The 14,207-nt window shown below is 32.8% G+C and overlaps 2 protein-coding genes across 2 annotated transcripts; both read left to right on the plus strand.

Annotated features, from left to right (window-relative positions):
• The first annotated feature begins 3,655 nt into the window (after positions 1-3,655).
• LOC128126928 (uncharacterized) lies at positions 3,656-6,781 on the plus strand. The gene is made up of 10 exons (XM_052765121.1): positions 3,656-4,157; positions 4,275-4,450; positions 4,528-4,776; positions 4,830-4,996; positions 5,076-5,202; positions 5,579-5,801; positions 6,245-6,291; positions 6,403-6,496; positions 6,589-6,594; positions 6,690-6,781. The coding sequence occupies exons 1-10, from the start codon at positions 3,656-3,658 to the stop codon at positions 6,779-6,781; spliced, it is 1,683 nt and encodes a 560-aa protein (XP_052621081.1).
• A 1,174-nt stretch (positions 6,782-7,955) lies between these two features.
• LOC111878293 (uncharacterized) lies at positions 7,956-11,723 on the plus strand. The gene is made up of 6 exons (XM_023874799.3): positions 7,956-8,510; positions 8,614-8,710; positions 8,817-8,925; positions 9,841-9,877; positions 10,444-10,693; positions 11,474-11,723. The coding sequence occupies exons 1-6, from the start codon at positions 8,334-8,336 to the stop codon at positions 11,545-11,547; spliced, it is 744 nt and encodes a 247-aa protein (XP_023730567.2). The 5' UTR covers positions 7,956-8,333; the 3' UTR covers positions 11,548-11,723.
• Positions 11,724-14,207: the final 2,484 nt, after the last annotated feature.

Genomic DNA, 14,207 nt, shown 5'->3' on the forward strand with positions numbered 1-14,207 from the left:
CAATTTTTCATATACGCCATTGCAAGGATAAATAAATAATATAAAATCAAAATTTATTTTATTGCGGAAAAATTTGTCCTTACAATGCAATTCATTGAAAAACTATGCTAATACATCTTTCTTAGCAATCTAATTCTAACTCTAAGTAGCAGCTCGAGAATCTAATCTTCAAGTAATGCGATCGAAATCCATTCCTTCACAGTTAGATTCTGCTCACTTCTTCCCTTAAGCTTCCTCTCTTTTCTTTGATCCTACAAAACATCAATTGTAATCTTGTCACATTATGTATTAAGAATCTAGAATAGGAGCTTAAAAGACTTAGTCAATGGATTTTACCTAAAGCAGAGCCATACGTTTTGACTCTCCCATCTCTTAGATCTCTTAGGTAAATAGGGCAGCTTCGTCTCCAATGCCCCTTCTCTTGGCAATAGAAGCAAATTGACTCTTTTGGAACAGGACATGGAACTACTTCAGACATTGCCTTTCTCTTATGATCAAACTTTTCGATCATAACATGTCTTTTCGTTTCCATTGTCTATATCCATAGAGGTCTTGAAGGCAGATTCACCAATCAACTTTGCTTTTCTATTGCGCCAAACCATTGCTGATTTAGCAGCAATAAGCATATAGGTGAGATCTATAAGGGTCACGTCGCAGTTCATCGTATAGTACTCTCTTACGAACTTACTATATGAGTTAGGAAGTGACTAAAGAACCCAATCAACAGTCATCTCCTCACAGACAACAGATCCCAACATTCTTAACCTATCAATGTGTGACTTCATCTCTAGGATGTGTGCACACACTGACTTTCCTTCTTTATGTTTACTTGCCAAAAGGGCTTGAGTGAGTTTGAACTTTTCAAGTCTACGAACTTGTGGGTTAGGGAGAATAATTGGAGGAGGTGGAGGAAGTGAAGTATGATTTCTTGTTCCTCGATCGAATCGTGGAATATCATCTTCATGTGGAATGCTTGTTCCACGGGATTTAGGACGACCATTATTTTCGTACTTTGACATCTACAAAATGGGAGAAAACAAATTCAAGTTATTTGATTGATTGAGTCCTTAATAAATCACCCAAATGAGATATTAAGGCTAGGACCCAACACAATACGCTACAACCTAGAAAAGGGATGCCATAATCTAGTTGCAGAATATTTGAAGGTAAGTGAATGACAATTCACTAATTTCCACCATGAAAAACGAAAAAGAAATTTAAGTTTTAAATCTATGAAACTCCTAGATCCTTTGAGATTCATTGAACTTTTCAATGGCATGTTTAAATCTCGATATGCCCCTCTAGTTTGTGACTGGGATGCCGAGGATCACAAAGCGGGTGTGAATAACCATGCAAACTTACAAGGTGCCCTCACATGTTACAGTCACCTATTCGATGTGTCGGTAAACCACACACGCTCCACTGAACTATGAAAAACATTGAGTCACCCTTTGCTACCTTTGCTTAGAACCATTTAGTGTGCTGGTAAACCACACACGCTCCACTAACGTCTTCGCAAGGGTACAAAGTGTAATTTCATGGAATTGCATCAATTCACTTTGCCTAAGTTACTAAGATTGGGAATTTGTAAAACATTTAGTTACTTTTGTACTTCGTTATACTTATAATGGAAGGTTTTTGTTCTATACTACCCGTTCGGCTAACGACCCTCCACTAGTCAAGAGTGCGGTGGGTAAGAGTGGATACCCATTCAATCGCCATTTTATAGGCAATTTCCTTAAACACCCCTTATAGATCAGCTTCATGAATGAGGTCTACTAACGGTAAGACTAAATTTTACTCATACATATATATATATATATATATATATATATATATATATATATATATATATATATATATATAATGTTAGACTTTTAATGTTATATATAGTATAGGGTGTATTTTACACTTTTAAAATACTATGTGGTCAAAATTAACAATTATACCTTTAATTCAATTAAATTGTAAACCAAATTTTTTTATGGATTTATTAAACCTCCTTTAATTATACACCTTAATTAATTAATAAAACCATAAGGGTGTGATTTGAACTTTTCAAAACAATACTAGGGTTTTAGAATTTAACATTCCTAAATTAAACTTTTAATCAACTTTTAAATTCCAAAACTTGAGGGCAAGTTTTGAAACATTTCAAAACATTTAGGTTTAGAATTTAAATATACATCAAAATTAAACTTTTAATCAAAATTTAAATTCCAAAACTTGAGGGCAAGTTTTGAAACCTTTTCAAAACATTAGGGTTTCAACTATTTAAATTTCAAAACTAAACTTTTGAGTTCAAATTTAAACTATAAAACCTAAAGGGGGAAAATTCAAACTTCTCATAACACAAGGATCAAATAACAAATAATATAAATTAAACAATTAATTTTGTCATTATCTATATTTGACCTAATTTCAATTTCTTGCAAAATAAGTTACCCAATTAATACAAATAATCGACTTTAATCATATAAGGAAGTTATTATCTAATCAATTGGTAATTATCTTTTGTTTAATCAAGGATATACTCATAAATATGATTAAAATCAGATTTTAATGATCTAAAACAGATAAGGCAATTATCCATGAGTAAAACAGCAAGAAATCCTGAAATCCCCTCTTTCTGATGCTCGAACTCGCCGAGTACCCACATGGATTCGCCGAGTAGGGGCCTACTCGCCGAGTCCACAATGGGACTCGCCGAGTTCATCAGGCAGTTTCACAAAAATTGAATTTTTCAACTTGAAAAAACATACAAGGCATCAATACAATAGAAACCAATCAAGGCTCTGATACCACTGTTGGATTTTGGTCATAAGAACATCCTATGTGCTCATACAAACCCTAATGCTTGGATCTAGGTTTCTCTATTATACATGCAAGTTATCCAAGACTATAAACCCTAGATCTAGCATATGATAATCAATATAACATATAATTAGGGTTTAGATCATACCTTGATTGTTATGTAGCAATAACAATCTCAAATCCTTCTTGTATTGACTTTAGAAAGCTTAGAGTCACAAATGTCACTCCTCTAATGGTTCACAAACACCAAGAGCAAGAGGATGAAGAGGAGAAGAGAAGGAGGCTGCCCAAAACGTGTGGAAACCCTAGAAGAAAGCTTGTCCACGTTTTTGGGGCATAAGGGCTCTATATATAGTGAGGCTATTAGGGTTATCTAACAAGGAAACCCTAATTTGGATGCTTAAGCCCTAAGCAACCCATGGACTCCTTACCTTAAAGGCATTGGACGATTTCTAATGGGTTTCGCCATAGAATTCGTCCAACCTTATAATATAAGGCAATCCATGGCCCAATTGCAATTATCTTATAATTAAAATTCCAATCCCTTAAGTTTAATTAATCTCTTTTAGTCACAAACTTAACTACCAATTAATTCTTGACTAATATTAATTAAACAATATGATTTCTCCTTTAATATATTATTCTCATAATATATTAATAAATCATATTTAATCCTTTCTCACCATAATTCATCCTATCAAGTTGCTTTGGTGAAGGCAACCCAAAAGGACCATGCACCATCGGGTCAAGTACATACCAAAATAGTTATGGACTTAGACACTAATCCAACAACATTTTCAATGATAAGCTCAATTGGAAGGAGCAGGAACCTGTTTTAGGTATGCGGTTTGAGAGTCCTAAGCAATTGAAACACATGTTGTGTAACTATGCTGTCGCGAATGATTATCAATTATGTTTTGTTAAGAATGATACTAGACGATTACTTGTCAAATGCTGTGATGGCAAATGTACTTTTAGGCTTTGGGGTTCTTGGATGAGTGAAGATAAGTCTTTCCATATAAAATCTCTTATCGGTGAGCATAATTGTGCAAAGAATTTCAAATTCGGATCAATTGTGACTTACAAATGGATAGGGACCCACTTTAAGCACCAATTTTATAACAATCAAAAGATGAGCGTCCGAATGCTTAGAGAGGAGATAAAAACAGATTTTAGGATTAACGTGAGTATGAGTCAGTGTAGGAGAGCCAAGAAGTATGCATTGAGTCTAGTTGAAGGGACAATAGCTGAGAATTATGCAAGATTATGGTCATATGGTGAGGAGATTAGAAGATCAAATCTTGGATCCACAGTTAAAATTTGTGTCGATTCAATGCCTGATGGTAAGAATTATTTCAGCAAAATATACATATGTTTTGCTTCGGTAAAAGAGGGATGAAGGGGAGGATGTAGGAGGATCATTAACCTGGATGGTTGTTTTCTGAAAACTTTTTGTCAAGGGGAGTTGCTTTGTGCTGTGGGTAGAGATGATAACAATGGAATATTCCCAATTGCTTGGGCAGTTGTTTCTGTGGAAAACAAAGAGAATTGGAAATGGTTCTTAGAAACTCTTTCAGAAGATTTGCAATGTTGGAATGATGGTAACAGTTTGGTTCTAATTTCATATCAACACAAGGTATGGTTCAAAGCTATTGCATGTTTTAAATTCAGTTATTGCTATTCGAATTTCAAACATTAATGTGACTTATGTAGGGTTTAATTGAGGCAGTAAAGGAAGTATTTCCAGCAGCTGAACATAGGCAGTGTGCTATACATATCTATGCGAATTTTAGAAAGACATTTAGTAGATCCAAGTTTGAAAATCTGTTTTGGAAAGCGAGCAAGACAACAACTAAAGCACAATTTAATGTAGTTATGAAAGAGATTGGAAAATTAAATCCGGAAGCAGTTGTGCATCTTATGGCTAGAGATCCAAAGACTTGGTCTTTGGCTTTTTTCAGAGTTCATAATTCTTGTGAGTCAGTAGAGAATGGTTTTTCAGAGAGTTTTAATAGTGTGATTTTGGATGCCCGGAAGAAACCAATAATAAGCATGTTGGAGGACATTCGTATATATGTGATGCAAAGGATGGTGATATGAAACTAACCGGACAAGGATGGAATGCTTATTCTGTTTGTCCAAATATCAGAATACGGTTGAATTTGCTCCAAACTGAGCAAAGGTTTGTACATTTATCCAATTACATTAGTACTTTACTCTTCACATCTCATGATATTTGCGGTTTTCATCTATATATGTAGGCATTGGCATGTCATTTCTTGTGGGGGGATGAAGTTTGAGGCAAGGAAGATGGACGAGGCGTTTACTGTGGATGTTGAAAAAAAGGAATGCAGTTGCACGCTATGGCAACTTAATGGATATGGCTGCGTACACTCAGTTGCCACCTTAGCCTACTTAAATTTGACACCTGACGGTCCATATGTAGATCCAATGTACTTGGTTGCATTATACCATAATACTTACAAACATCCAATCCATGGGATGAATGGACAAAATATGTTGCCTTCTACTGACTTGATACCCCCTTTGCCTCCATTGAAAAGACGTATGCCATGAAGGCCAACCATAAAGAGAAGAAGAGATGCTTCTGAACGGATGGGAAAACATACCGTCTGCAAGGCAGGGAAGAAAGTTTCTTGCAACATATGCAAGGAGAAAGGACACAACAAGGCTACTTGTAGTAAAGGTGTAGGAACATCCAAACAAAATGGAACAAAGAAATAAAAAAACTATACCTACGCAGGAGTCTGTAAACGTTGCCACGAGAGTAGGGGATGATGTGGTAATCGTAGATGCTACCGATGCTTTGGATAGGCCTAGAGATGAAGAGCGAATGGTGGGAGTCAATGGAAGGGATGAAGGGGTGAATGTCAATGCTCGAGTTAAGCATGTTAAACCACCTAAAATGCGAAAGAAGTCAGAACGAATCATTAAACTGAAGCTTGCAAAAAATGTGGGAAGTGAAGGTAGCAGTGTTGCAACGGCCGTGGACTTGGATTAAGTAGTTGTTTGTTATTTGTAGTGAATGTGTGTTGCAGTAAACAAATGATCTTTGTATGTTCTTTTATGGTGTACTACGAATAATTAGGGGTATTATGGGCATTTTAGCCAAAACAAAGTAAATTGACCATTTATGATGTGGGGTATTTGAGTTATTACTATTTAAATTGACCATTTTGGTTGTGGGGGCATTTTAGTCATTAAAAACTAAATGTAACACTTTAGATGTGAGGGAATTTTAGTCATTAGAAATTAAATTTAACATTTTGGATGTGAGGGCATTTTACTCATTAGAAATTAAAACCATTTTTGGATGTGGGGGTAATCAAGTCATTACAAAGTAAATTGGTCATTTTGGATGCATGGGTAATTAAGTCATTACAAAGTAAATTGGCCACTTTGGATGCAGGGGTAATTAAGTCATTACAAAGTAAATTGACCATTTTTCATGCAAGGGTAATTAAGTTATTGTAAAAAACAGGGGACTTGTGACTTAACCCATTCAACATGAAAAGGCTATCTTTAGAAAACTTTATTCCCTTTTTTTTTCCAAAAAAATGTTTGCAGACAAGCAGATATGGTTCAATCGTGTGCAAAGGTATTTTTTGTCCCTTTTCCCAAACTGCACCATTTGTGGTCCCTGTCTATGCACATAAAGAAGGTAAATTCATTTTGCTTTGTCTTTTGGTGCCGTCCCAGTCGATGAAACATATATAATACCCAAATGTTTCTTTCTTTCATGCATACATACAGATACAGGTGAAAGACAATTTTTTTTAATAATAACATAGTAAAACACATTTCACCCATGGGTTTGTTTACATCGCTTTCTGCTATTCAATAACCTATTACAGAGATCATCGACAAAAAACTTCATCAAAAAACGATGACAACCAGCAGCCCAGCAACACCACCACCAAATCTACAGACCAACATCACAAACTAATACCAGCAACCCATACAAAATCTACTACTAATATTAACACTAAACAACATAGACAACACACCAAAACACAAACCTAGGAGTGAAATGCTTCAACCTACACAACATTTTTTTACTTAAACACCAAATACGTCACCACAGACGCACAAACAACACCAAAAATCCCAACACAAGACATCAGCTTCTTACGTTTGTTGTCCTTGAAGACCATCTTCACATATGCTCCTTGCAGGGAAACAAAATGATTTTTAAGATCAGCAACCATATGTGAGATATCCATCTGACCAGCGCGAACGTCATCGACCTCAAGGTTCAAGGCATCTAAGTGTCGATTAACTGTCTGACGGAGCTCACGCAACTGGTCTTGGAGGTCCTCACGTATAAGAGACAGTTCCGTCTGGGTTTGCAGTAGACTGATGGCCATGTCTTCGTTGGTTACACCATTCGAATGATTCTCATCCATGTGACGGCCGTAATTTGGAGACCAGTTGCGTTCTGCACGTCCGCTCGAAGCCATTTTGGAGTAAACTTAGAGACGAGATTGGGGTAATGAAGTTTGCAGATGTGCCCTTTTAGGTCAAGGAAGTCTTCATTTTATATGGAGGCGCTAGAACTGTCGATCCTTGCTCCTTACGATTTGCCTTCAATACGACGTCGTTGCAGTTGTTGGACGATTTAACTTCTTGCCATGTCATCGCTTACGTGTTAGGCTAGGTTTATGTGGCAACGTTAACCGGCTACAATAGGTAAAAGGGACTATATTGTTAGGTAACAAATAATCCGATCCCTTATTAAACCACAAAATAAATTAAGTGGCTAAATGGGTCAACCTAGAAACATTATAAGGCCTATGTCTCATTTTCCCAAAATTAAATTCTATAGTTAAATTGAGGAAAAAAAAAAAATCGTGTCATAGCATTTCGTCATGTACGAGCCCCTCCCCATATATATACCCACAAATTGGGGACGGGGCAAAAAGGGGAAATCTCATAAATCATAGCAGTTAAAATAATAATAATAAAAAGAATTAAACGTCTAAAAACAATAAAGAAGTTGTATATGTAACCAGTTTTTTTATTTTTATTCATTTGATATGGTTATAGTGAACCCCACTACAATAGAGACACTTTTTTTATAAAAAGAAAAAGATACAGATAGATATACAGCAAATTCCTCAACCCCTCTCATTCGAGTCTTCGAGCTGTCAAACCCACCCTCTCTTATCTAATATACAGCAAATTCAAGTTTGGAATTGTCACACACACACACACACATTCTCTCTCTCACACACACAGCCAGATTTTTGAAGTTGGTAAGTTTATAAAATATTACAACTACAACTATAAACCGCAACACCCACGACAAATCAAGCAGAAAAAATCGTTTCTTTTCTTGATTTGCATCATTATATATATATATATATCTTTCAGAGAAAGATTTCTGGAGATCGATGAACGACAAAGAACAGTAGTTGTTTGCATGAGATTAATCACAGAAGAGCTTATAATTAAGTGTTTGTTGTTGTTGTTGTTGTTGTTGTTGTTGTTGGTGATTAATGGCGTATGGGCAGCATTATCGATCGCCGTTCGGAGACACCACTTTGAGAAAGGTGTTCGTCGGAGGGCTTGCATGGGAGACGCCGGTCGGAGTAATGCGTACGTATTTCGAGCAGTTTGGTCACATTCTTGAAGCTGTTATCATCACCGATGGAAAGTCTAAGGGATATGGATTTGTAAGTTTCATAATTTAACTTCAGTTAATTTTACTATAATCAAACACTGATATTGTTGGAGATTCATCGATAAAGATTATAATATATATTCGTGAAAATTAAGGTGACATATGAGGATGCTGAATCCGCAAAAAGAGCTTGTGATGATCCAAATCCTGTGATTGATGGAAGAAAAGCTAATTGTAATATTGCATCTCATGGTAATTAATTAAGCTCCGATCTTCGACCTGAAATATATACAAATTAATTACAAAGTCTTCACTTTTTATGAAGTTATATTCATGTTAAGTTTAATCTAATATGTAGGAAGAAATCAAGGGAGTAGTACTACAATGACATATAGCGGAGCTGGATCACCGGTGGCTCCTCTGCTGCCGCCACAACCACCATCATCCGTCGTGTATCCGCCTTATGGGTGAGTTTCTCAATCATTTATCATGTATAAAGATCATAATTAATACACTTTTTGAATGTGTGTTTTATGAAAGTTTTAAACTTTTTTATTTATTTATAAATATTTAAAAGTAAACTTTGTATTTAACCATTACTATCTTATGCTTTGCCAATAAATAAACATTAATTGCATAACTTTGTATTTACGTGAATCTTTGACATGTACATAGTAGTGGTAGAGCATAACATATATGTATACGTACGTTGAGTTGACAACTTGATTAATTTACTATATTTGTGTACTATTGATGTGTATGTATGTATGTATGTATGAAAAGTATTTGTTTAGTTGATCAACTATTCAAGAGTTATAAAAATTATAGAATATATATTTTATAAGATATAAATATAAAAAGTAAAGATAAACATTTTTAAATAAAATCATAAACAGTGATAGAAGATATATTATAAGCCTTGTTTTTTAAAACAAGAGTCGTCTCTACTTAAATGATTAATCAAGAAACGTTATATTGAGAAATTTTTATGGATCATAAAAGGTTTAAAAGTAACTCTACATATTTTGATTGTACATGTGCGAAAATTTATAAATTCATTATTGTTTATATGACTTGTTTCTACAATGACAAGTTGGCATCAACCTCTGTACACTGTCGTTTAGAATTACAAACCAATTAGGCTTTTAGCTTAGTGATATCATGTCTTTTATGGGACATAAGATGAAATTAGAAATAGTTTAAAGAGTATATATATTAAATTTGCCTTTCTAAAAAAAATACAAATTGTCACCCTCGAATTCCAAAAAATTTAAATGTGAAGTTATCTTGGTGAATTATATAACTATTTATCATTAATATTGATTATGTGGTATTAATGAACACTTAATATTACTTACGATTATTGAATCTTGTTTATGCAGGTATGCAGCTTACTCTCCAGAATATGCTTATCACCAGGTATGCCTTCTAAGGAGTTTGTAAATCGTTAATAATCACTGCATAAAAATTAATAAAAAGACTAAACTTTTATGAAATAATGTTTTATATTTTATCACAGTTAAATGGTTATTTATGTTACAATATATACATTTTTACGAATTCATACAATAATACTTTACCATTTGATCAATTTATTCAGTAATGTTTTAGATTTTACAAATTTATGCAACTGACATAAATTTATATAACCATATTTCAATCAATTGAATATTTATAAGCAAACTTTCTATATTTTAGTCCTAAAATTACGGATAGTTATTTTTTATTTTTTTGATATTGTTGATATTATAAAAGACCTTATATATTTAGATTTTTTACATATGTAATTTTTTTATGATATTAACTATTTTCATGAAATAATTTTGTTGCGTAAAATTGAGAAAGAAATACAAGCATTTTAAGTTTTAACCCTGTAATGAAAGTAGAGTTTTACATGAATATGAATCATTATATCGTACATATCGCATTAAAAAATACAGTAGTACCTTAAGATCTGTATTTGATAATTTGATATGAAATCGTAGGCAATGTACAACTCGGCAATGCAGCATGCATACTATGGGCCCACATCCGCACCGTATTACTATGGGCAGTCCCCCACTCAATTAGCTTCACCAAGGGGAGCATTAACACCCCAGGCGCAACGTCTTCAGCAGCCATCGTATATGTACTATCCTACGCCGCCAATGGGTCAAGTCGACTATCCTACGCCACCACCTCCTGTCCTAGTCCTCCCACCAAAGCAACCCGTCCCCTCTCCATCTCCTATTACCGGTAATATATCTTTTTAATCCTATTTAATATATTTTGTTAATTATTGTATTAAGAAACAAATATTTATAATTGTTTATTCATTTGTTGCACAAAATTATATTACACACTTTTACATCCTTAATTAATAAGTTAAAGACTAACTAAATTTTAAGATAGGTTATCAATAAACTATCTCAAACTAAATTATTATAAATAAACTATCTTATAAGTTATGACTAATTTTATGATCTTATCGTATATTAAATTCTAATAAATTAACTTATTTCTGTGAAACAGGGTCTTAGACCCCTTCATTTTACCATTTACAGTTATTAAAGATGGAATTTATAACATTGACTTATGTATATATATCCAACCATGAACGCATATAAGCATATTTAGATGTTGGGTAAATGATGATGATGATGATGATGATGATGATGATGATGCATGTGCATAAAGAGACATGCATGGGTGAGTGCATGTGAGATGATGAGCTGTAAGGGGCCATATGGGATGATGGGTCAATGGAGGATGATTCCATATTGTAGACCAAAACTTCAGTCAAACAGTTTTCATTGCATGTGAATTCAAGACTCCATTGTCTCTTATACTGTGCATTGTAACATGGGGAGGTCAGACCATGGGTTAAATTAAACAGAGGGGTTAAAAAAATTAAATTAAAACACGAATAAATTATGAAAAAAGTAAATGAATTTATATGGAAAAACAAAAATGATAGCTTAGAAAATCAAAATATTAAATATGAGCAGATTCTAAATGTTGTGATATTGGTTTTAGGTTCAGAGACTCCACGAAATACTACAGAAGAAACCGATGATGCTACAATATCTCCAAGGACTCCAAACACTTAAAACGTAGAAGCCGATGAACTTTATAGTGGTTGAATTTTTCAACCATTTTTTATCTTGTTTTTTTTTTCTTTAATTGAAAACTAACCATTGTTTATTTGAAGGTACAAAAAATGCAGTATGTTGCAAGAATAAGTAAAGGAATTTGAAATGTAAATGCAAAAAAAAAAGTTGTCTCATTTAACATCTTTTTGTTTAATAGCACTCATCCTTAAAAATTATTACAAATTATTATACTTTTATTGCATTTTTGTAAAAAATATACAATAAAATCGAAAAGCAAAATAGGCTAATTCAAAATTTATATTAGTCTTTCATATACTAATATACACACTAAATTATAGAAATGGTCCATCTTCGAGGTTGTAAAAAATAGTTTCAATATATATATATATATATATGCTAGTTTATAACCCGTGGGAACCACGGTTAGAAAATTAATTAAACTTTCTAAGTAAAAACTCAAAACTATTAATTAATAATTTTAAATAACTTATTAATTAAAATATATTTTTTGTTATGTATAAAATTATAATCGTTGATTCAAATAAATACGTAAAATATATCATCTTATAATTTGTATAAATTTTATTTTATTAAAATTTGTATAAACTTTATTTTATTTTTATTCTAATATTATTAATATTAATTTAATGTAATTAAAGTATGATTTAAATTTTGAAATTTGAAATTTGAAATGGAAAATTAATAGATTGATAAGTGTGATGATATTAATTACAATGTCTAATATTGTGACACATGGCAAAAGAACTACTCTTTTATTAGATATATATATATATATATATATATATATATATATATATATATATATATATATATATATATATATATATATATATATATATATATATATATATATATATATATATATATATATATATATATATATATATATATATCACAATTGTGTATTTAAGTATAGGATTTGTTATGGTCTTGGGCCCACCCCTATCTTCTAATTGCTAGTTGAAACTTGAAACCTTCTATCATCCCTCCACCTTCGGTGACAGTCACACTCCACTGCCGTCCGCCTTGGTGATAGTCTCCTTCCACCACCCCATCAACACACTTTTTTTTGGACCCACTCTCCTTATGACTTGCATATTGAGCTCCAATTTATATATATATATATATATATATATATATATATATATATATATATATATATATATATATATATATATATATATATATATATATATATATATATATATATATATATAATATATATATATATATATATATATATATATATATATATATATATATATATGTGTGTGTGTGTGTGTGTGTAGTACTATGAAAGGGATATAACGTTTCGTTTCCTTCATTGAATCATCATGAATTTTACTAAATTCACTTTCTTTTGTAGGGAATCTATTTTTAAAATCCATGAAACCACCTCTAATCGAGGTTCATATTAGTTAAAAATCGAAGTTTGTTCGCTTGAATAAGCCACATAACTAAGACTAATAGACTATTGTAACATCCTCAAATTTTTATTATAATGCAAATGGAATTAGTGTCACAAGTTTATGAAAAGATAAAGAAGGCCATGATGTTGGAAAATGGTGGAAACTATGAGAAATTTCTATTTATGTCATAATGTGTTCTAAATGTAGATTTTGAATGAGAATAAAGTTTGAACATGTCATAATATATATATATATATATATATATATATATATATATATATATATATATATATATATATATATATATATATATATATATATATATATATATATATATATTAGAATTAAAAAAAATGAAATAAATGCGTAACTATATAAGAAATGATACAACAGGCAAATTGCATTATCATTCCCTCAAATTAGTGGATAAAAGAGAAACACATAAAAATGCATAGGCAACATGAATACATGAATTGAAAAACTACTTAAAAGGGTTATCTAATGAATGCAATGTTTCATTATAAAAAGAAAGTGAACAATAATGTGCTAGCACAAGAAAGATATGAGGCCAATATAATCCAACCTCTAAAACTTTTTGGGCAATCCTTTGAGGTCTAAGCCCACCACGAGTGTATAAGTGGCAAAATCTAAAATAGAAGATACCTCATGTTTATCCACACATAGCTTGACATGGTATGCATAATATTTCCACGAGTTGGGTTCATCTTACACATACTTTTTTTTTTTCTTCTTACTTGATTTTATCTTTTTGTACTCGGGTAAAATCTTTAGGAAATGATCTAAATTGACAATGTTCACATACCATGAGGTGGTCATTTGATTCATCAAAAGGTGTTTATATGGAAGTTACCTAGCGCCTTGGCTCAGATGCATCTCACTCGAGGAAGGCCAAGCTTTCCTAGAAGAGAGCCATTCGGACTAAGTCGGGGCACATGAGGGAGCACGGGCAAGATACTACATTTAGGGGTGTATTGGCCCAACATATACAAAGACGCGACAAGGGTTACAAGGAAATGCCCGGAATGCCAGACGTTCGCCCCGTTCCAGAACCAGCCTGCAACAACCATGACCAACATCAGTAGCCCATGGCCCTTCCACCAATGGGGCATCGACATCGTGGGACCATTCCCAACGGCTCCAGAGGGATTAAAATTCCTGTTGGTCACGGTCGACTACTTCACAAAGTGGATCAAGGAGGAACCCTAA

The sequence above is a fragment of the Lactuca sativa genome, chromosome 6 (genome assembly GCF_002870075.4).
Source record: "Lactuca sativa cultivar Salinas chromosome 6, Lsat_Salinas_v11, whole genome shotgun sequence".
Classification (NCBI taxonomy): Eukaryota; Viridiplantae; Streptophyta; class Magnoliopsida; order Asterales; family Asteraceae; genus Lactuca; species Lactuca sativa.